Source organism: Oncorhynchus nerka, linkage group LG23, assembly GCF_034236695.1.
Source record: "Oncorhynchus nerka isolate Pitt River linkage group LG23, Oner_Uvic_2.0, whole genome shotgun sequence".
Taxonomy (NCBI): domain Eukaryota; kingdom Metazoa; phylum Chordata; class Actinopteri; order Salmoniformes; family Salmonidae; genus Oncorhynchus; species Oncorhynchus nerka.
In genome coordinates, this window is record NC_088418.1 from 32,035,420 (window position 1) to 32,059,945 (window position 24,526).

The 24,526-nt window shown below is 42.8% G+C and overlaps 1 protein-coding gene across 5 annotated transcripts in view; it reads right to left on the minus strand.

Moving 5' to 3' along the window:
* taok2b (TAO kinase 2b) overlaps nucleotides 1-24,526 on the minus strand; it is a 63,354-nt gene that overhangs the window by 33,258 nt on the left and 5,570 nt on the right. For 3 of the 5 annotated variants that reach the window (XM_029629758.2, XM_029629759.2, XM_065008050.1), the window contains exons 2-14: nucleotides 19,008-19,158; nucleotides 15,402-15,542; nucleotides 14,719-14,790; nucleotides 14,485-14,586; nucleotides 13,990-14,035; nucleotides 13,609-13,705; nucleotides 13,020-13,133; nucleotides 10,662-10,753; nucleotides 5,470-5,563; nucleotides 5,076-5,157; nucleotides 4,428-4,595; nucleotides 2,239-2,445; nucleotides 351-556 (exon numbers count right to left, since the gene is read on the minus strand). In XM_029629758.2, the coding sequence (XP_029485618.2) occupies nucleotides 351-556; nucleotides 2,239-2,445; nucleotides 4,428-4,595; nucleotides 5,076-5,157; nucleotides 5,470-5,563; nucleotides 10,662-10,753; nucleotides 13,020-13,133; nucleotides 13,609-13,705; nucleotides 13,990-14,035; nucleotides 14,485-14,586; nucleotides 14,719-14,790; nucleotides 15,402-15,542; nucleotides 19,008-19,010 (1,424 nt within the window). In that variant the 5' untranslated portion in view covers nucleotides 19,011-19,158. The remainder of the gene's footprint in view (nucleotides 1-350; nucleotides 557-2,238; nucleotides 2,446-4,427; nucleotides 4,596-5,075; nucleotides 5,158-5,469; nucleotides 5,564-10,661; nucleotides 10,754-13,019; nucleotides 13,134-13,608; nucleotides 13,706-13,989; nucleotides 14,036-14,484; nucleotides 14,587-14,718; nucleotides 14,791-15,401; nucleotides 15,543-19,007; nucleotides 19,159-24,526) is intronic. The other 2 variants (XM_065008052.1, XM_065008051.1) reach the window with 1 other exon arrangement.

Consider the following 24,526-nt stretch of genomic DNA (forward strand, 5'->3'; position numbering starts at 1 on the left):
AGTGAGTACCTCTGAAAAATATTATATTAGTACACTCCCCTACATATGTATTTGGACAGTGACTCTATTCTCCAGCATTTTCTATTTGAGATCAAACGTTTCATATGAGGCGACAGTACAGAATGTTTATTTGAGAGTATATCGGGAGGCCGGTACCATATTACTTGTACACAACCACATCCAGCGTGTGACAGTGGATGAATTTGCAGATTGTTTGGCTCAATATTAACTGAAAAGGTGAATGATGACTGGAATAAATCAATTAACTTGATTTCCATGGACTAGCCAATCCGTTTCCTTCTAATTCCAGATGGGCTCTTTCTTTGACCGTTCCATAAAAGCTCTCCTACCCAGACATCTGCTCCCTCAGCGCCGACCCCTGCTCATGCTCCTGGATCTGCCGGGTCACCAGCGATGCTGTCCGGATCGTGGCAAAGTGATCTCGGCTGCGGTGTCCCTTCCGCCTGCCACCTTCTCGTCCCTCACCCCGTGACGGGGGCTGCTGCTGTGCGTCCAGTTCGGGCTGGTAGGGGTCGTCGTAGATGTTGTCATGGCTCTGATGTAGAGAGAGACAAATATTTTCTGTGTAAATCATGTGTTGCATTGTGGAATCAATCTAGGGGTGGGGGAAGAGTAGGTCATTAGCCACTAGTGAGCCATTTATGTGGTAAACTAAACTGAGGTAAAACCATAATTTACAGTTTTTAGAATCAGCGCAACAAACACCCCAAAAAACAGTTCACCTTTGGTATTTTACAATCATCATATCTAGCTAAATACACTGAACAGTAATATAAAACGCAACATGCAACAATTTCAGTTCATATAAGGAAATCAGTCAATTGAAATAAATTCCTTGGGCCCTAATATATTTTTTACTTCTATTTAACTAGGCAAGTCAGTTCAGAACAAATTCTTATTTTCAATGACGGCCTAGGAACAGTGCCTTGTTCAGGGGCAGAATGACAGATTTTTTTTACCTTGTCAGCTCGGGGATTCGATCTTGCAACCTTTTAGTTACAAGTCCAACGCTCTAACCACTAGGCTAGCTGCTGCCCCGGATTTCACATGACTGGGAATACAGATATGCATCTGGTAGGGGTGTGGATCAGAAAACCAGTCAGTATCTGGTGTGACCACCATCTGACTCATGCACACTTTTTCCAAGGGAGTTTGGCCTTTTCGCGGCACGCTTGTAAGGCTCAGATTATCCAAAAGGGTTCCAACAAGTATTCTACTGTTCTCCTCTGTAGTTGTCTGGTGTCTTGTCACGTAGTCCTGAAAAGAACTACAGAGTTTATTTTCCTTCCATTCGCTCTCGAAGATGCTTCTTTGAAGATAGGCTAGACAGCTGTGTCGATGGTTCCCAGTGGGGTGATGAGAGTAGCATAATACGATGGTTTGAGCAGAGTAGTAGAATAGTCCCACAGCATCATCAGCAAACCGCTCGTCCACACGACGCCATCTGCCAGATACAATTGAAACCAGGATTCATCTGTAAAGAGCACACTTTTCCAGCGTGTCAATGGCCATCAAAGGTGAGCATTTGCCCACTGAAGTTGGTTACGACACCAAACTGCAGTCAGGTCAAGACCCTGGTGAGGAAAACGAGCACGCAGATGAGCTTCCCCGAGACGGTTTCTAACAGTTTGTGCAAAAAATTATTCAATTTAGCTAACCCAGTTTCATCAGCTGTCCGGGTGGCTGGTCTCAGACATTCCCGCAAGTGAAGAAGCCGGATGTGGAGGTCCTGGGCTGCCATTGTTACACGGTCTGCAGTTGTGAGACCGGTTGGGTGTACTGCCAAATTCTCTATAATTAACATCGGAGGCGGCTTATGGTAGAGAAACAAATTCTCTAGCAACAGCTCTAGTGAACATTCCTGCAGTCAGCATGGCAATTGCATCTCTGGTGTTGTGTGACAAAACTGCACATTTTAGAGTGGCCTTTGATTGTCTCCAGCACAAGGTGCACCTGAGTAATGAATTGGAGTGAAACACTTTTGTCCGTATGTAAATTTTCTGGGATCTTTTATTTCATGTCATGAAATATGGTACCAACACTTAAATGTTGCGTTGATATTTTTGTTCAGTGTAGTAATTGTTTACCCACCTCATACAGCACAGTGTTTACACATACTGACAAAATTGTGAAATAGGACTTGGGTGACGCTTTGGAAAGAAATAGTCTAAAAGAAACACTGCTGTGACTAATGTCTACAGGTAAGTCCCAACTGACCAGGGGCTTGTGCAGGACTGAGCTGTTGGAGGTGACTGTTTGCTCGCCCTCCTGCATCATGGCCATCTCGCCGCTGTCGTCGGAACCGTCCGCCAGGCTGTTGACCGAGCTGCTCTGGGAGCTTGCGCTGATGGACATGGAAGGCAGCGAATGGGAGCTCTCCATGCTGTTGACCGTACCTGTCCGCAGCATGTACTGCTCCACGTCCTGGAGATAGAGGGATGGTGGTTAGGAGAAGTGGTGATAACATATGCACGATCACGCACACACAAATACACAGTGTTACTAATACTTACAAACACCTAAATAAACACCTACGCATTTTATCAAATGCAGTTCAAACAGACCTCAAACTCTCATCTACAAATTTCAATCATAAGGCATTCATTGGATTCCTGTTTCCTATGCAAGGCCCTGGGGGAAGACAATTAGACCCGGAAAGGTCATCAAAAAGAAAGGAGGACCAAAGAACTCTTCATATAATTAATTAAAATGCCTTTATTTGTATGGCATGTTGAACGGAAACAAAGATTTTAAACTCCTGATGGCATCAAAGTTATTTGTATTGGAGGAAGAGGTCATACAATGAGTCAAGGCACACAATTTTGGACTACACTTTGGTGACGTATGCTATTAAAAAGACAGGATGGATGCTAATGCTAGCTGTATTCCTGAACAGAGTGGTGGTGCACAGCTCAATCCTCTTCCTCTAAATGAACCTTTACGGGATGAGTGTCCCTATACTGGGACGGTGGATGCTAACATGCACTAAAGTGACTAGAATGTAATTGTAAGTAACAGCAAACTTTCCAGGACATAGACATGTCTTACAAGGGCAGAAAGCTTAACATTCTTGTTAATCTAACTGCACTGTCCAATTAACAGTAACTATTAGTGAAAAAAATACCATGCTATTGTTTGAGTGCACAAAAAAAAAAAACTATCACGGCAACTGGTTTGATATATTCACCTCTGAAAGTAAATAATGTACTTACATTCAGTAATCTTGCTCTGATTTGTCATCCTGAGGGTCCCATAGATAGAATGTAGTATAGTTATAGTTTCGTTTGAAAAAAAATCGATTTTTATATTCAAATGTAGGAACTGGGTTCTACAGTTTGAACCCCTGCTGTCTCTGGTCCACACCCACCCCGCCATCTAGCTGTGTGAAAGTTAGTGTATAAGCTCATGATCCATTATGTATGACATTCCTGGGAGTGTGTAAACTCACAAATTATATGGTAATACAAAATGTATGCTTTCTTTAGTTATGTACTTGAAAATGTATCAATTGACCAATTCAGGACATTTGGGCAAACTTGATAAAAACTACTGGGCAGTAGTGCAATGCTTCACTTGATCAAATCTGAAACTGCACAAAAAAATCTAAATTGCAACTAAACTGCAATATATTATATCCTTTCTCTTGCATTTCAAAGCTGGAAAAAAAATAAACTTTTTTGTTATCATCTTTTACCAGATCTAATGTGTAACATTCTACATTCATTTCACATTTCCACAAACTCCAAAGTGTTTCCTTTCAAATGGTTTCAAGAATATGCACATCCTTGCTTCAGGTCCTGAGGTACAGGCAGTTAGATTTGGGATGTCATTTTAGGTGAAAATGGAAAAAAAAGGGTCCAAAACTAAATAGGTTTTAAGGCCAGTGCGTTCTGTAGTCTGTCTTCCCCCTCACTCAACACATCCTACTTTCGGTTCTGGTCCTACATCATCCTCGGCTAACTGTTACTACTCTCCTCTCTTCCTACTGCCTCTTCATTTTCTCCCTCTACATAACATCTCCATGTCCTCCCCTCCATCTTCTCTCTCTTGTTCATCCCCCTACTGCCTCTCCAAGGTCACTTTCTCCCCCACCCCCCATAATCTCCTTTTTATGCCATTTCTCTCATCCCCCCTTCACCTGCCTACCTCCTTACCTGCTCTTCTCCCTCCTTACCTCCCATTCTCCTCAACCTGCCATTTCTCTTCTCCACCCTTCTTTCCACCACCTCCCACCCTCCTCAACTCCTCTCCATGCTTACCACCTACTCCGAAACCCCCCTCCCTCATCACACACCCCTTCAACCCCTCTCCCCTTACCACCACCTCCCTCATCACCCCCCCCTTAACACCACCTCCCTTCTCCCCTCATCACCCCCCCTTACCACCACCTCCCTCACTCCTCATACCTCCTCCTCCTCTCCTCCCTCGGGCTGGGGCCCGTTGAGGGCCTCGTGGAAAAGGATCTTCTTCATTTTGCGGTACTGCAGGTTGTCCAGCTCCCGCACCGCGTCTTTGGTGCGAGCTATCAGGTCCATCACCGCCGTGTGAGGACGCTCTCTGCATAGGAAATGGTGCTGAGGGAGAGGAAGGGAGAATGGCTTCTAAGGTTAATCCAGCAGGCAAAACTGGTCAAATTGATGTCGGAATTACATAAAGTCTAGTTGTAATGACGTCATGTCAATCAATGCCATCTTTGTTGGTTTAATGCATCAACCTAGCTGGGAAAACTGGTTGCAATGAGACTTTTGAAACCTGATTACAACATTCAACCAATTCTGGTTGTAAGGACGTAATTTCAACCTGATGGTGCCACTTGGAGCTGTTGGAAAGTTAAGGTTCACTTTAAACTGGAGCCATTGAAGAGATGCTCCTTTACCATCATGAGAATAAGGAATCACAGCACCTCTTTAGGCCACCTCTGATATTATTCATGGGTAAAGAGTTCATGGCCATTCCTTGGTTTCTACATGTTTGTGTAGTGCCTTCTTTTGATTATTAAACTTTGAATAACTATTTTAAAAAAGAGGAAACGTAGACTAAGAGAAAGCGTTTACCTTCAGCAGCACGTCCGAGGTAGGTCTGTCCTGGTGGATCTTCTGCAGACACGAGTCCACAAAGTTATGGAAATAATCAGACCTGAAAAGGACGAGACCAAACAACGAGAAACTAGTCACAGTCGCACTATAAAACGGTACTCACCTATCTACACCAGGAGTGTCAAACTCAATTTGCCAGCAGGCCATATGTTTGACACCCCTGATCTACACCAATGGCTCATATTGTTCTCAGAAAGTAGCCTGGTCCCAGATCTGTTTGTGGTAAGTCCTAAGGTCATTGTCATAGAAGGCTATACAGCACAACCATATCTGGGACCAGGCTACTCAGAAAGTATATTGACACAAACAAAGAGGGCACAAGAACCACCTCTGTGCTCAGTCAGTGGCTCACCAGTGATTGGACTGCAGAACGGGACTCTCGTTCTGGGCAATGTGGTATAAGGCACTCATAGCATTCATATTGAACAGAGGCGGCTTCCTCTCCGCTGCATAGAGAGACAGAGACAAAGTTCAGGAGACATACAGCATCAAACACACTCAAGGCCAGATTTGTAACAAAATACAGGTGTGAACCATCCAGAGGCGTGAGGGCCAAGGGGAGTCAGAGGGGCGGGGCCACTCTGGGAATCCCCGCCGACATCACAGGATTCCCCCTGAACAAACCCCTTATTACTGGAGCATGTGAAGGGACAGTGGCAAATACACACAAGAAATAGAGAAGAACAATGGAGACACGGAGGGGGACAAAGAAATAAGGAAAAATATAGAATTGAAGAGAACATAAAAGGACAGAGGACATTTTTTTTTTTTTTACACCTTTAACTAGGCAAGTCAGTTAAGAACAAATTCTTATTTTCAATGATGGCCTAGGAACAGTGGGTTAACTGCCTGTTCACTAGGCTACCCTGCCTCCCCATTGAGAGACAAAGGTAAAGAACGGCTTAAAAGAGGAAGAACTTGAGTGATTTCTGTAGCCACAAAAGAGACTATTTAATTTGGTAATAATCTAAATGATCTTTGGTTTGTAAGTGAAGTGCTCTGAACCAAGATTTTTGCAACTCTTCCTCCGTTTACACCACTCCTCGCTACCACATAGATCAGAACCCCTCTGAACTGATCAGTGGTGGAAACCGCGGGCACTAGAAGTGGTGACAGAGTTACTTTGGTATATTAAGAATGGATGTTGCATTGTTAAAACAGTTGGCTTCGTGCGCAATTGCGCAAAAGAAAGGCATAGACCTCTTGAGAACTGAAATGGCCAGTTTGGCTCAGGCAGGGAAGAACAGTAAGCCTGGAGTGGGGACCCAAATACCTAGGCGACAAGACCAGGATGACAGTGAGGTCTATCTGCTTTCATTCGAGAGGTCAGCAGTAAGAGGACGGGCCCCGCAGCGGTGGGCAGGGATGCTGGCTCCCTCTCAGTCTGGGCGTGCGCAGGCTGCATATTTCGACCTGGGTCCTGCAGAAGCAGAGGACTACAATAAATTAAAGGCTGAAATCTTCTCGTTACTGTCCGAATCCACGAGCACACACCAAACGCTTCCACGTGTGGACCTTCGATAGCAATGCATCAGAGAGAGCCTAAATGCACCAACTAATACATCTGACCAAGGTTGACTTGAACCAACAACAAAAAGGGATCCGGGGCAGTCTAAAAACTGGTGATGGAAAGCTCCCACCGGAGTGGTATGGCAAGGCAACCCCCAGACAGCAGATCAGTTGGTTCAGCTAATAGAGACTTGCCAAGCCACCACAGAGCTGGTGCGCACGTCTGGAGCAGAGATGGTCCGCTCCGGTACCAATGCCCAGTCTGAAGAGGCCGCCGGAAAGGCCCCAGGGCAGACCTGAACCAGAGGCGAGAGAGCCCCGTGGAACATTCGCTGAACAAACACCAAGGAGGTATCCAACTAAGGTCAGTGAGAGTGTTTCCGAGGTAGGGAGCTCAGCTATACTTCAATCAAATTGATTTGAAGAGTTAAAAAAAATATATATATTTTTTTACATCAGCCCGTGTCAAAGTGATATACAGAAACCCAGCCTAAAACCACAAACAGCAAGCAATGCAGATGTAGAAGCAAGAGCACGGTGGCAAGGAAAGACTCCCTAGAAAGGCAGGAACCATGGCAGTGTCCCCTTAATGATGAATCCATGCCTGCGGTAAAATGGAGTGCATCCATGTAATCTATACCCACAGTGTTAGACCGCAGAGGGAGCCCCAGCCTGTGGAAATCCAAGGACAGGACGCAGAAGGGGTGCTCGACTCAGGTAGTAGGATTACCCTTGTTCTGTCACACTTAGTACAGGAGGGAGATGTGTGTCAGGAACAGAGGTCAGTCTCATGTATCTATGGGGACACATGCATATACCCCGTGGCACATACCCAGAGACTAAACAGAACCACCCCAAGCCTGCACCAGAGCACAAAAGAAATGCTCATCCCCCTCCATCATTGAAATGCCCTCAGAGTGGATAGCTATGGATCTGGTTGGTCATATTCCCAAATCAGTCCAGGGGCACGAATATATACAGGTGGTAATCGATTATGCCACACTCTACCCCAAACCCATTCCCATGCGCAATTTATCCACTAGAAGGATTTGCTAAAGAGTTTCAAATGTTTTCCGAGTCAGCCTACTCTCCTCTATTTTGACCAACCAGGGGACCCTGTTTATGTACCGCATAACGAAAGATTTGTGTGCCTTGTACCAGGTGAAACAGATACGCACGAGTGTATATCATCCTCAGATGGCTTATGCAAACGCTTAAATAAAACAGTTAGGTCAATGTTAAAAAACAACATTGAAACGGGACGGGAGGAACTGGGACATGTTATTAACTCACTTTCTGTTTGCTCTTAGGGAGGTGCACCAGTCGTCAACGGGCTTCTCCCCATTCAAACTTATATGGGAGGCCGTGCCGAGGGATCCTGGACCTCAACAAGGAGGCATGGGAAGCCCAGCTGAGTCCCCACAGAACTGACTGAACATGCCACCTTAGTGCGAGAACGGATGGCCGCAGTGTGGCCAACAGTGAAGGAACACATGGAGGGGGAGCAGCAAGCGCAACCGACAGCCTACAACAGGACTTTCCAGCCCCAAAGTCAATGTAGGAGATACGGTACTCCTTTTAATTCTGAAAGCTGAACATAGGTTTTTAAAGCAATGGAGAGGTCCATATGAAGTATCGGTAAAATTATCACCTGTAAATTACTGTTTGGCAGACAGGTAGGAGAAAACATGAACAGCTACACCATCAACCTTATGAAGGAGTACCACGAGAGAAATGGAAAATGTTATGTTCTGCTCCATTCCCGCAGCCCAACAAGATCAACCCCCGACAGTGGTGCAGGTGGGGAAGTCGGTGACGCACAAGCAAGACCTACAGGCCCTAGTGAACCGACGCTGGGAGATATTCTCAGCCCTCCCCGGGAATACAGATCTCATCCTGCATCATATATATACACGGAGCCAGGCAAGAGTGAATTTAGGGCCTTACAGAATCCCTGCTGCGCAACAGAAAATTGTCAGTGGGGGCAAAATATGCTGGGTTGGGAAGATGAGGCATCTCACAAAAAAAAAAAAAGAACTGTAGGGTAACCAGATGGTTGCAACCCTTTAACTTCTCTATCATCTATAGAGCCGGGGTCCATCACAAAAACAGACACGCTATCCTTCCACGACGGGAGTGTTTCAACCATCCAGAGGCGTGGGGGCCAAGGATATTCAGAAGGGCGGGGCCACTCTGGAAATCCCCAACATCACACCCCTTATTACCAGCGCAGGTGGAGGGACGGGGGAAATTACGCATGAGAAAAATAGGAAAACAATGGAGACCCGCGAGGGAGAAAGAACAAAGAAGAATATAGAACAAAAGGATAAAAGGATAAAAGGACAAGAGGACATTGAGAGTGACAAGTTAAGCCACAAGAGAGACTCATTTGGTGATTATCGAAATGATCTTTAGTTTGTAAGTGAAGTGCTATGAACCGGGCATGGATTTTGTTTCCCCTTTCATGAACCGGCCTTGTGACATTCTGTGAACATTAAATACACATGATCAAAAGTATGCTCATCGAACATCTCATTCTAAAAATCATGGGCATTAATATGAAGTTGGTCCCCTCTTCGCTGCTATTAACAGCCTCTACTCTTCTAGGAAGGCTTCCACTAGATGTAAGAACTTTGGGGACTTGCTTCCATTCAGCCATGACAGCATTAGTGAGGTCGGGCACTGATGTTGGGCATTTAGGACCTGGCTCGCAGTCGGCGTTCAAATTCATCCCATAGGCGTTTGATGGGGTTGAGGTCAGGGCTCCGTGCAGGCCAGTCAAGTTCTTCCATATCCATCTCAACAAACAATTTCTGTATGGACCCCGCCTTTTGCACGAAGGCATTGTCATGCTGAAACAGGACAGGGCCTGCCCCAAACGGTTGCCACAAAGCTGGAAGCACAGAATTGTCTAGAATGTCATTGTATGCTGTAGTGTTAAGATTCCCCTTCATTGGAACTAAGGGGCCAATCCCGAGCCATTAATAACAGCCCCAGACCATCATTCCTCCTACACCACACTTTACAGTTGGCACTATGCATTGGGGCAGGTAGCGTTCTCCTGGCATCCGCCAAACCTAGATTCTTCCGTCCGACTGCCAGATGGTGAAGCATGATTCCAGAGAACGCGTTTCCACTGCTCCAGAGTCCAATGGCGGTGATCTATACACCACTCCAGCCAACGCTCGACATTGCACATTGTGATCTTAGGCTTGTGTGTGGCTGCTCGGCCATGGAATCCCAATTCATGAAGCTCCAGACGAACAGTTCTTGTGCTGACGTTGCTTCCAGAGGCAGATTGGAACTCAGTAGTGAGTGTTGTAACCGAGGATAGATGATTTTTACGTGCTACATCACTCACTGGTCGCCTTCTGTGAGCTTGTGTGGCCTACCACTTGGCAGCTGAGCCGTTGTTTCTCCTTGACGTTTCCACTTCAGAATAACAACACTTACAGTTAACCAATGCCAGCTGTAGCAGGGCACAAATTTGACGAACTGACTTGTCGGAAAGGTGTCATCCTATGACGGGTCCATGTTGAAAGTGACTGAGCTAGTCGGCCATTCTTCTGGAAATGTTTATTTATGGAGATTGCATGGCTGTGTGCTTGTTTGACAAATAGCCTAGTCTACTAATTTGAAGGGGTGTCCACATATTTACACTATATATACACAAAAGTAATGTAGATTTTTGAAACAAAAATCCAACTCTTCCTCTGTTTACCCCACACCTTGCTATCGCATAAATCGGAACTCCTCTGGACCAATCACACAGGAAACACAGTTAAAACAACTATGAGACAGTATATTACAAAAATAAATCAAGCGTTTTGTTTGTGCTTGCCCAAAGTGCCAAAAGGCTCAGTTTGTCACTTCAGGGACTAGGCAATTTGTTCCATTGTGCCAGGCAAGCTCAATGAAGCACAAAGTATTGGCAAGAAAACTAATAGTACGCAAAAACATATCAGAACAGGTATACAGTACATAGACCTTAAAAGCTTGTGAACATGTGTATTATATGGCCTGTGCTTAGCTTACCCAGCTCTATGGCGGTAATGCCCAGTGACCACACATCCACTTTGCCGTCATACTGGCCCTCGTCCATGGCCAGGATCACCTCAGGAGCCATCCTGCACGGAGGTAAAACACATCGAAGCCAGTGTGAGACACCACTATTTCTGTACAAATGGCAACTTATTCCCAACAATGGACACTGGTAGAAAGTAGTGCAATATATAGGAAAGAATTCAATGTGTACACCTCCTATACCAGGTGTTCCCAATCCCCCCCCCCCCCCCTTCCAGCATTGAAGAACATACTGCACCCCCCTGTTCGCCACATCTATTTCTATGGGCACAAGCACTGTTCATGACAAACTGTTCACACCTCTCGTTGGTGGAGAGAACATTTTGTTGCTTTAAAGCTTATTTCCTGCAATTCTACAGATTTTGTCAAGTCTAATGTGTGTTCATGTGATGAGTGACTCAAACATTACAACTAAATCTATGGGCTATAAAAACAAGCTGACATGGGCTAGTTGATCTGGAATTTTTTTTCCTTAAGGTATGTAATAACTGACATGACAAGCAGAAAACTGATGCAGTACTACATTTCGAAATTACACCTGGTGCATTCTACTACTATAACTTTCAAAAGTAAGTTGAAAGCCGGACTGAGTTCCTTTAAATAAATGTAGTACACAGAGTACCAGTCAAAAGTTGACAACTACTCATTCAAGGGTTTTTGTTTTTACTATTTTCTACATTGTAGATTAACAGTGAAGACATCAAAACTATGAAATAACACATATGGAATCATGTAGTAACCAAAAATGAACAAATCAAAATATATTTTATTTTTAAGATTCTTCAAAGTAGCCACCCTTTGCCTTGATGACAGCTTTGCACATTCCCTCAACCAGCTTCATGAGGTAGTCACATTTCAATTAACAGGTGTGCCTTGTTAAAGTTAATTTGTTTCCTTAATGCGTTTGAGCCAATCTGTTGTGACAAGGTAGGGGTGGTATACAGAAGAAATCCCTATTTGGTAAAAGTCCATATTACGGCAAGAACAGCTCAAATAAGCAAAGAGAAACAACTGTCCATCATTACTTTAAGACATGAATGTCAGTCAATGCGGAAAATTTAAAGAACTGTGAATGTTTCTTCAAGTGCAGTTGCAAAAACCATCAAGGGCTATGATGAAACTGACTTTCATGAGGACCGCCACAGGAAAGGAAGACCCAGAGTTACCTCTGCTGCGGAGGGTAAGTTAGAGTTACCAGCCTCAGAAATTGCAGCTCAAATAAACGCTTCAGAGTTCTAGTAACAAACATCTCAACATCAACTGTTCAGAGGAGAGACGGCATGAATCAGGCCTTCATGGTCAAATTGCTGCAAAGCAACCACTACAAAAGGACACCAATGAGAAGAGACTTGCTTGGGCCAAGAAACACGAGTAATGGCCATTAGACCGGTGAAAATCTGTCCTTTGGTCTGATGAGTCCAAATGTTTGATTTTTGGTTCCAACCGCCGTATCTTTGTGAGACACAGAGTAGGTGAACGGGTGATCGCCGCCTGTGGTCCCCACCGTGAAGCATGGAGGAGGTGTGATGGTGCTTTGCTGGTGACACTGTCAGTGATTTATTTAGAACTCAAGGCACACTTAACCAGCATGGCTTCCACAGCATTCTGCAGTGATACGCCATCCCAACAGCTCTGGCACACACACTTATCCCACCAGACATGCCACCAGGGGTCTTTTCACAGTCCCCGAATCGTACAGTATTATACAAAGCCCTTATTGCATGGTAGTTATTTTCATCTCATATTGCTCAAATAAAACAGCAAACCTAATAAAATACCTAATCTGGTTTGCGCTTAGTGGGACTATTATTTGTTTTTCAACAGAGCAATGACCCAACACACCTCCAGGCTGTGTAAGGACTATTTGACCAAGAAAGAGAGCGATGGAGTGCTGCATCAGATGACCTGGCCTCCACAATCACACAACTTCAACTCAATTGAGATGGTTTGGGACGAGTTGGAACGCAGAGTGAAGGAAAAGCAGCCAACAAGTGTAAAGCATATGTGGGAACTCCTTCAAGACTGTTAGAAAAGCATTACAGGTGAAGCTGGTTGAGAGAATGCCAAGAGTGTGTAAAGTTGTCATCAATAGGGCACTGGTCGGCCCACCCCGCCGACCGGTGCTCTATTCCCTATATAGTGCACTACTTCTGACCAGGGCCTCTGTTGTAGTGGCAGTATATATGGCGCCATCTGGGACACATCCTTGGTATTTTGTCCTACTTGTGGATCATATCGCCATTGCCAAATTTATTGATGACAATCTTACAATAATGACCATAGAAACAACAGAGGAGACCAGTGTCTCACCAGTAGGGCGTGCCCACGAACGAGTTGGCCGGGGCAATGATGGAGGCTGAGCCAAAATCCCCCAGTTTCACCTGGCCAGGCTCGGTCAGCAAGATGTTACCAGCCTTCACATCCCTGGAGAGAAAGTGTGGGGGGGACACACCATTATTATTCATTGAGTATTCTGTTTCTTATTATTAATTGACATCATCATTGACTCAATAATATTAAGTCAGTAAATAAATAAATATATATTTATTTACAAAGTCAATATTATAGGTTCTCTTTGGCAATGTATGTGGTAATACTTTCTATGCCAATAAAGCCTTTTTAATTGGAAGGAGAGGAGAGAGAGAGAAAGAAAAGTGGGGTAGAGAGAAAAAAAAGACAGGAAAGGAAGAAGCGAGGGAAAGAGAGCAAGAGAAATAGAATGAGAGAGACATGCAGACAGAGAGAGACCAAGACAGAAAGGAATAGATAAAGTTTTAAAAAAGAGGGTTGACACACCTCCCATTCAACAATGAGAGCTTATGTTTGGATTACATTTCTTTCATTCTCTCTTTTTTCCCTTCCCGTCCCATCGTGTGGGGGAGGAGAGAGGTTCTCTCACCTGTGAATCATGTTGTGAGAATGAAGATACACCAGGCCCTGCAATGCACCGTGGGTGATGGCTGCTATCTCCTGTTCCTGGAGGGGCTTCTTGTGGACTACGCACACAGAGGGAAACAAAATTAACAGTTAAACACTCATTCTTTGACGGCTTGGTCGTGTTCATTAGGGCACACACACAACAAAAACCTTTTGCAACAGAACGAAAATAAGCGCCTCTTATTTGACCACAAATCCAGGTTGTCCCTCCCAGTTTCAGTTCGTTTTCTACCATTACGTGCCTAATGAACACAACCCTGGTTTACTTCCACCACCCCAGTGTACATCACATGAAGTACTTGTTTGAACGTGAACTTAAACCATCTAGTTGTATTCTACTCACCTTCCAGTAGGTCAGAGGCTGAACCCAAACAATACTCCATTACCAGCTAAGAGAATGAAGGAGAGAGATAGAGGAGGTTAAAATATGGAGCAAGAAGGGGGGGGGGGGGGGGGTGATGGAGAGCTGGTCAAAATGTATTCCCTACACCTTCCCCTTGGCCACTTCAATGTTTGCATATTTGTAAGGTGGATGAAATATGATGGAAGCTCCTCCACTACACTGCTTTTACCTATCCAGACCCTTCAGATCTGCCAACACTGAAGGGTTAGGGCCAAGGGGAAGGGATAGGGAGTGAATAGGGGTTGACTGAAAACATCAATAACCAATGAGTGAAAGTTAATTTGTCAGTGACCCCTAGTTCATGTGTCAATACCAAATGGCACCCTATTCCCTATATAGTGCACTACTTTTGACCAGAGCCCCATGGGACGCAAAAGTAGTACACTGTAGAGGGAATAGGGTACCATGTTTCAGTTAAAGAAGTGCTTCACTTACCCATGCTGTGTGCTCTCTCAGGTAGCAACCTCTGTACTCCACAGTGTTGGGGTGGTGCAGTTTCTGGAGAAACTTCACTTCTTTGATGATATCCTGCCATTTCTTCATAAGAGAGAAAGAGGGAGCTTGAAAACATTAAAAACTTGGCCTACACCATTGCAACAGATGGCAAATGTAGTGAACACTTTTTTTATAACAAGGTACATTTTACCATTACTCAATCTGTGTTCCTACCTCATTGGACTGCTTGCCACCGTAGGACATTTTTTTAATGGCCACCACTTCATTGGTGCGGATGTCATGTGCCTAATGTAAGGAAGGGTTAAAATAAATACATTTCTAATCATGCTAACAGTGGCCACTGGCCACACACATATCATCAAGTGCAGGCGCAGACAAATTGATATACTACAGCTTCACCTCTTTCACACTCCTTTCTCCCTCCATCCTTCACTAGTCACTAACACCATCTATTTAAAAAGGACCTGTCATCCTTCAACCAATCGCTTACCCTGTGCTACCTTTTTACCCATAACTACCCACCTCCTACCTTTCATCCTTCACTTGTCTTTACCTAGCCTAGTGGCTGCCTCCCTGTCATTTCACCCTTCATCTTATCAACACCCTTTCAATACCCATTCCATTTCTCTTCCCAGTTCTCATGCATCCATCACTGAAGTTATGCCCGAATTCCCCTACTACAAGTTTTTACTGCGTAACAAATACTGTACTGGGTATTATTTAGGAGTGTTTAGTAAAAATGTATGCAGTACCAAGTGACAAATATTTCTATACTACATCTCATCCATTCTAAGAAATCATCTCCCAAAAAGGGACACAAAATAAACAGTAAACTAGTGAATAAGATGCACCCATTTGCCCACTTAAGTAAAGTCCACAGATGCCCCCTTTCTTACAAAGTAGACCGCTCCGAAGCTACCGTGGCCGATCTCCCGCAAGTCGGTGAACAGCTTCTCAGGGTCATCTCTGTAGAAGAGCTCAGCTACCTCTGGGTCCTTCAGGCTCCCGGCCCGCACACTGGACGGCATGGCCAGCGCCTGAACGAACACACACACACCAGTATGAGGCTTTGAGCTTAAGTTTGTCTGCATTGAAATGTAGCCACATGTCAGGATTGCGATGAATTCCATTTCAATTCCAAAAGAGAAATTAAAATGTTCCTCAAAGCCTTTGAATATCGGACGTGCATTAAGATGGCGGCCTCCACGCCTACCACTACTGACTTGTTTGCCAAGTTCTCTGTTTTGTACCTTGCTTTCTGTGACTTCGGTATCTGCATTGGCACAGTCTCTCTGCTAACGCATTGCAAGCAGTACCGGAGCGCCAAGTCTAGGTCCAAATGGCTCCTTAACAGCTTCTACCACCAGCAATAAGAATGCTGAAAAATTTATCAAAAACGGGCACCCAGACCATTTACATTGACCCCCCCTTTGTTTTTACACTGCTGCTACTCGTTGTTTATTATCAATGCATAGTCACTACACCCGTACCTACATGTACAAATTACCTCGACTAACCTGTAACCACACCCATTGACTCTGTATCCCCTGTATATAACCTCGTTATTGTTATGTACTTTACTACTTTAGTTTATTTAGCAAATGTAGTTGATCAGGCTGTTCATTGTGATCTGTGGAATGTTGTCCCACTCCTCTGCAATGGCTGTGCGAAGTTGACGGATATTGTCTGGAACAAGTTGTCGTACACGTTTCCTTTGCCAAAATAATCCATCCACCTGACAGGTGTGGCGTATAAAGAAGCCGATTAAACAGCATGATCATTACACAGGTGCACCTTGTGCTGGGAATAATAAAAGGCCACTCAAATGTGAAGGTATGTCACAACACAATGCCACAGATGTCTCAAGTTGAGGGAGTATGCAATTGGCATGGTGCCTGCAGGAATGTCCACCAGAGCTGTTGACAGAATTTAATGTTAATTTTTCCTACTTAAGCCACCTCCAACTTCACTTCAGAGAATTCGGCAGTATGGCCAAACCACCTCAAAACCGCATAATGATGTATGGCTTCGTGTGGGTGAGCAGTTTGCTGATGTCAACTTTGTGAACAGAGTACCCCATGGTGGCGGTGGGGTTATGGTACGGGCAGGTATAAGCTAATTGCATAATTGCATTTTATCAATGACAATACCAATGCACTGAGATACCGTGATGAGATCCTGAGGCCCGTTTAAGTGCCATTCATCCACCGCCAGCACCTCATGTTTCAGCATCTCCTTCGGATGTCGCAAGGATCTGTACACAATTCCTGGAAGCAGAAAACATCCCAGTTCTTCCATGGCCTGCATACTCACCAGACATGTCACCCATTGAGCATGCTTGGGATACTCAGTGTGCTCCAGTTCTTGCCAACAACCAGCAACTTCGCACAGCCATTGAAGAGTGGGACAACATTCCACAGGCAGCAATCAACAGCAACTCTATGCAAAGGAAATGTGTTGCACCAGATACTGAGTGGTTTTCTGATCCCACGCCCCTACCTTCCTTTTTTTTAAGTATCTGTGACGGATTCATATCTGTATTCCCAGTTACGTAAAATCCATACAGTTAGGCCTAATTCGTTTATTTAAATTGACTGATTTCCTTATATAAACTCTAACAGTAAAATTGTAGAAATTGTTGCATGTTGCGCTGATTTTTGTTTGGTCATTTATTTTTACCCCTTTTTCTCCCCAATTTCGTGAATTCCAAATTGGTAGTTACAGTCTTGTCCCATCGCTGCAACACCCGTACGGACACGAGGCAAAAGGTCGAGAGATGTGCGTCCTCCGAAACACAAACTGTCAAGCTGCACTGCTTCTTGACACAATGCTTGCTTTACCCAGTAGCCAGCTGCACCAATGCGATGCAGTGCCTTAGACCGCTGCGCTACTCAGGAGGCCCCTTGTTAAGGGTAATGTTGTGGAGCAAAAAAAAAAGTTTTTGGGTAGAATCTTTTCTTAAAGTTAAGGATTCAATTTAGTTTAAAAGTTTAAACGTTCACAACAAATTCGTAAGATATACCATTTGGATGACGAGGTACACAAATAAAGGAGACCAGTTTTAGCACCACTTATCTACTGGCTGAAATTATACAAAAGTTCTGGAGAATCAGTAAAAAAAAATATATAGATATATTTTTCTTACCGCCGAGTCATTTAGCAGACACTCCTTTCCAAAGTGACTTACAGGATCAATTAGGGTTATGTGCATAGCTCAAGGGCATTTTTCACCTTGTTTCAGGGATTCGAACCAGTGACCTTTTGGTTACTGGCCCAATGCTCTTATCCAATAGGCTTCCTGCCGCCCCAATCTTAATCTTCAGGCAACCAAAAAAAGACCAGACTTGCTCGTTGGGAGAGTGCCTTTCAGACCTTTGTCAATCCCTGTGGAACCAATAGATGGGTTGGCTTGACAACATCACAAATTATCCACTCGCATCAATGTGGCAAGAAACTGTGCTTTGTTATGAGTCTGAACAGTCAGATTTCAACAATGACAAGAAGCTGCGATGTGGGGAATCATAGGTGTTTTGTTTCAGCTAGTCTTGTTCTGAGATGTTTTGACTGCTTTCAATGTCGATGCTAATATGGTTAAAATTTGCAAGCTAACCAACAATTCAGCAAACTATTTGTTTTCAATAAACATTTGGACTAAATATAGTTTACATCGTCAACCATCTAACTCTGGCTGTTATGCCCCACGTGTCGGTTGTTGCTAAACAACCAAACCGTCTACGGAATAGTCCTGTGATGGAAAATGTTATGTTGGTGCATTTGTGTTCTATGTTTTTCTAATAACAGTTCTGTGTTCATGCAAGTGACTGACTGAACAAACCCTCACTATCAGTATTTTCAATTTGGCAGTACACCCAGACCCTTGTTTTGAGATCTCAGTTTCAAGGTGTCAGCTTAAAGAAGCCTCGTGGAGGTATTGGTCTGTCACACGCATGACCCAGTATTGGTTGGTCACATGAATGAAGCAAATGTTAACGATTAATGAATAAGCTAATGAATAAGCTAAATCATGCAAATATGACTTGTCTGCAGTATATAAGAGAAAACAAATGGGACTGCCCCGTTAGTGCTTCTGACAGACTTTCACTATGGTGCATTTAGTTTGTTGGAACCTCTCCAAGCGCACTGGCAAACAATGATTCATTTTAGATTGACTTCGAGTTTCCCTGTGTAAGAATTTCCACAACAGTCCCAAAAGTGAAAAAACGAACCAACCCATTTCTGTCACTCCAGGCAGACAGGTCCAATCAAATAAAATGCTCAGAGTATTTGAAAGAAGAAAACAAATAGGATAATAGACCAATGTGAAATTGAACCCAGGTCAGCCACAGTCCATTTCTTGCATTCAACCACAACAGGTATAAGATGAAGGAAATACAAAATATTAACTTGTGTGCTACAATGAATAATAATACTACACACATCTAAATCATTTCAGGAGCATGTGTTTTGGTGAAATGCATTTTGGTTAATAGTGTTTCCCCTACCATTATGAAGGATGGGGTTGCCCCTTCCTAGCTCTGTTGCCCAACGCCAAAATCCTTCAATTCTTTTCAATCGAAAATGTTCATGTTGGTGTTGGCAATGGCATCCCAGTTGCTAATTTGGGTGCATGCCTGCACCCCACCAAAGACAAATCTGTGGGCAAACATGAATACAAGAGGAATTTGATATTAGCCACACCTGCATGTCATGAGGACACAATTTGATGTTGGAGATTATAAACAAGAAACATTTTAGATACAAGACCACAGAGTGCCTTAAGGAACTATTAACACCCATTGACTTTTTCCAAATGTTGTTGTGTTAGAGCCGGAATAAAAATATTAAATTGAGATTGTGTCACTGGACTATACACAATACCCCACAATGTCAAAGTGGAATTCAGATTTGTTTTTAAATTGTATTAAAAATAAAAGCTAAAATGTCTTCAGTCATTAAATATTCAAAACGTTGGTTATGGATAGCCTAAATAAATTCAGGAGTAAACATTTGCTTATTAACAAGTCGCATAATAAACTGGCAAAGCAATTAACTTTAAGTCCAAAATACAAAGTGTAATGTTCTGGGCAAATCCAACACATTACTGAGTACCACTGTCCACATTTTCAAGCATTGTGGTGGCTGCATCATGTTGTGGGTATGCTTGTAATCGTTAAGAAATGGGGAGTTCAGGATAAAAACATTTAAAAATGGTATGGAGCTAAGCACAGGCAAAATCCTAGAGGAAAACTGAGTTCAGTCTGCTTTCCACCAGACAATGGGAGATGAATTCCCCCTTCAGCAGGACAATAATCTTACAACACAAGCCCAAATATACACTGGAGTTGCTTACCAAGAGGACAGTAACTGTTCCCTAGTGGCAAAATTACAGTTTTGACTTGAAAATCAATGGCAAGGCCTGAAAATCTAGTGTTGTCTTTACGGTCTTTACTTTAAAATTAGAACCTAACACTAACAATGACATTCAACCAATATTACAGAGCATGAAGTATTTTGAAAATCATAAAAAATGGCAAATGTTGCACAATCCAGGTGTGGAAAGCTCTTAGAGATTTATCTGGAAAAACTCAAGGCTGTAATTGCTGCCAAAGGTGATTCTAACATGCATTGACTCAGGGGGTTGAATACTGATCTAATCTAGATCTTTTTTTTTCTTCTTTTTTTTTTACAAATGTGTCTCCACTTTGACATTAGATTATTTTCTGTGTATCATTGTTAAGACAATTAAATCCATTTTAATCCCAGTCAAAGGGTGTGAACTTACTGATCTAATCTAGATCTTTTTTTATTTTTTTATAAATGTTAGACATTTTCTCCACTTTGACATTAGATTATTTTCTGTGTATCACTGTTAAAACAATTAAATCCATTTTAATCCCAGTCAAAGGGTGTGAACTTTCTGATGGCACTGTAACTAGATGGCTAGTAGGTCTGCATGCATTGAATTTAAGCATTTTCACAATTCTTACACCATAAATCAAACACACAGCAGTTGCAGATCTCTTTTAGTCCTTGTTTTTCAATTACTATTTATCTGTCTCATATAAACCTCCCTTTATCAAAACACTGTCTTTCAGAGAACTTGTAAAAACACAAATAACTTTACAGATCTTCATTGTAAAGGGTTTAAACACCGTTTCCCATGCTTGTTCAATGAACCATTAACAATTAATGAACGTAGAACGGTCGTTAAGACACTAACAGCTTGTAGAAGGTAAGCAATTAAGGTCACAGTTATGAAAACTTAGGACACTAAAGAGGCCTTTCAACTAGAGGTCGGCCGATTAATTAGGGCCAATTTCAAGTTTTCATAACAATCGGAAATAGGTATTTTTGGACACCGATTTAACCTTTTTTTTTTACACCATTATTTAATCTTTATTTAACTAGGCAAATCAGTTAACATTATTATTTTCAATGACGGCCTAGGAATGGTGGGTTAACTGCCTCGTTCAGGGGAAGAACGACAGATTTTCACCTTGTCAGCTCAGGGATTTGTTAACTAGTCCAACGCTCTAACCACCTGCCTTTCATTGCACGAGGAGACAGCCTGTTAGGCGAATGCAGTAAGCCAAGGTAAGTTGCTAGCTAGCATTAAACTTCTTATAAAATACAAATCAATCACTAGTTAACTACACATGGTTGATGATAATACTAATTTATCTAGCGTGTCCTGCGTTGCATATAATCGATGCGGTGCATATCATTGCTCCAATGTGTACCTAACCATGAACATCAATGCCTTTCTTAAAATCAATACACAGAAGTATATATTTTTAAACCTGCATATTTAGCTAAAAGAGATCCAGGTTAGCAGGAAATATTAACCAGGTGAAATTGTGTCACTTCTCTTGCGTTCATTGCACGCAGAGTCAGTGTATATGCAACAGTTTGGGCCGCCTAATTTGCCTGAAGTTTACGTAATTATGACATAACATTGAAGGTTGTGCAATGTAACAGCAATAGACTAATGGATGCCACCCCTTAGATGAAATACAGAATGGTTCCGTATTTCACTGAAAAAATAAATGTCTTGTTTTCGAGATGATAGTTTCCGGATTCGACCATATTAAATGACCTAAGGCTCGTATTACTGTGTGTTATTATGTTATAACTAAGTCTATGATTTGATAGAGCAGTCTGACTGAGCGGTGTTAGGCAGCAGCAGGCTCGTAAGCATTCATCCAAACAGCACTTTCATGCGTTTTGCCAGCGGCTCTTTGTTGTGCATCAAGCATTGCACTGTTTATGACTTCAAGCCTATCAACTCCCGAGATGAGGCTGGTGTAACCAATGTGAAATGGCTAGCTAGTTAGCGGGGTGTGCGCTAATAGCGTTTCAAAAGTCACTCGCTCTAAGACTAGTTGTGGTTTTTCCATTGCTCTGCATTGGTAACGCTGCTTCGAGGGTGGCTGCTGTCGTTGTGTTCCTGGTTTGAGCCCAGGGAGGAGCGAGGAGAGGGACGGAAGCTATACTGTTACACTGACAATACTAAAGTGCCTATAAGAACATCCAATAGTCAAAGGGTAATGAAATTCAAATGGTAGAGAAATAGTCCAAAATGTATATAATAACTACAAACTAGTTTGATTTTATAGTAATTAATTTGAATTTGACGCTCTTCATTATAACTGGCTTTTGGCCAGAGATGTTTTAAGTTCGCTGAAAATAAACACAGTTGACAGTGGGAGGACATTTCTTTTTGTCAGTGCTCTTGTCTCTTAGTGCTTCAGCAAAAAAAAAAAAAAAATCCTGTGGCCATGATTTGAAGGCAGTCCAACAATACAGAAGTCTCTAGGTTCCCTATAAAAAGGAGAAGTCTAGCTGGCTAGCTAACAAGATTCAGTGCTTTCAGAAAGTATTCATACCCATTGACTCATTCCACCATTGTTCTGTAAATAAAAATTAACTTTAAATGTTTTTAATTTAACTAGGCAAGTCAGTTAACACAATAGTATTTACAATGACGGCCTAGGAACAGTGGGCTAACTGCCTTGTTCAGGTGCAGAACGGCAGATTTTTACCTTGTCAGCTTGGGAATTCGATCTAGCAACCTTTCGGTTACTGGCCCAATGCTCCTACCACTAGGCTACCTGCCGCCACATCTACAGACAATACCCCATGATGAGTGAAAACATGCTTTAATTTGTTTTTCCACATTCCTTTAAAATCAAATACAGAAATATCTCATTTACATAAGTACTCACACCCCTGAGTCAATACATGTTAGAGTCACCTTTGGCAGCGAGTCTTTCTGGGCAAGTCTCTAAGAGCTTTCCACACCCCGATTGTGCATCATTTACCCATTTATTATTTTCTAAATTCTTAAAGATCTGTCAAGTTGGTTGTTGAGCATTGCTAGACAGACTCTCCATAGATTGTCAAGCCAATTTAAAGTCAAAACTGTAACTAGACCACTCGAGAACATTCAATGTCGTCTCGGTAAGCAACTTCAATGTTTGGCCTCGTCTTTTAGGTTATTGTCCTGCTGAAAGGAGAACTTGTCTCAGTGTCTTTATTTGCCTGTGTTTGGCTCAAATCCACTTCTTTTCATCTTAAACCCTAGTTCTTGCCAATAACAAGCATACCCATAACATGATGCATCCACCATCATGCTTGTAAATATATAGAGTGGTACTCAGTGATGTATTGTTGGATTTGCCCCAAACATAACACATTGTATTCAGCACAAAAAGTTAAATTGCTTTGCCACATTTTTTAAAGTTTTACTTTAGTGCCTTGAGAAAGCTGGCCCCATTGAAAGAGTGGGTGAAATGGGTCTAACGTTACCCGTTAATAAGCAATTTCACTTCTGCATTGGTGGTGTGCATCATAATCTCTATGCTTGTAACCAACACTAGCTAGTAAGCTAACCTGCCACAGCTAGCTAGTGTTCGCTAGCTAATACATATTGTTGGTATTTATAGCTGAGGGATTGCATTGTACTTGGCAGGTAAATTAGGCTCTCTGGCCAACTAATTTTAGCTAGCTAGCGACAGAGAAATGCAATACAATCCCGATCGCAAGCCCTTGCTACTAGCCATCCGACCCAATCACACGTAAATATATGCTAGCTAAATTAGATGGCTCTGGCTTGATAACAGCTGCCAAACAGATCACTCAACAGTAGCCTGAGGACAGCAAGCTTATTCAACAGCGAGCTAGCTAGCTGGGAGTGCAGTGTAGTTAGTCTGAATCTTTAATATAAAACTATGCTCGTCAATACCTCCTAAACGGAACATACCTGGATGACAAATGTTATTCTGAATCCACTGACGATAGCAAACAATAACACCTTGTTTTTGCTGTTCAGTTTATAAAAAAATAAGTTCATTTCAATGGCTGATTCTCTGTGTAGTTGCAACTAAGGGGCCGTCTTAAAAATGAAATTGAAACCTAGTGTTAACTAGGTTAAAAGCTTTGCAACCACAAGACAAACATCTCAAACCAACTAATATTTTCAGGGACCTCTACAATCTACGGCAATTATATGTATTTTTTTAATGCTTTGACTAACCATAAAAAAATATATATATTCCTTTACTTCAATAGCTTCCACCTGATGCCACGTGCATGAATAAAACCAACTGTTGGTTGAGGCTAGCTAAATTAGATGGCTCTGGTTCAGGGACCTCATCTGTACAATCTACGGCAATTGCTTTGCATTTTATTTGGTCCATTTAATACATTTGACTGAACATAAAAAACATCCGTAACTTCAATATTTTCAACCCAATGTGTTTGCATGAACATCTGTTATGGGATCAGGGACCGTGGCGGTCTAAACCACGGACACTACTTTTGCGACTTTTGACAAATTAATTTTTGCTTCACAGTGGGAACACATGCAGAGATCATCCGTTCACCTAATCTGCGTCTCACAAAGACACAGCGGTTGGAACCAAAAATCTCAAATTTGGACTCAGACCAAAAGGACAGATTTCCTCCGGTCTAATGTCCATTGATCGTGTTCCTTGGCCCAAGCAAGTCCCTTCATATTGGT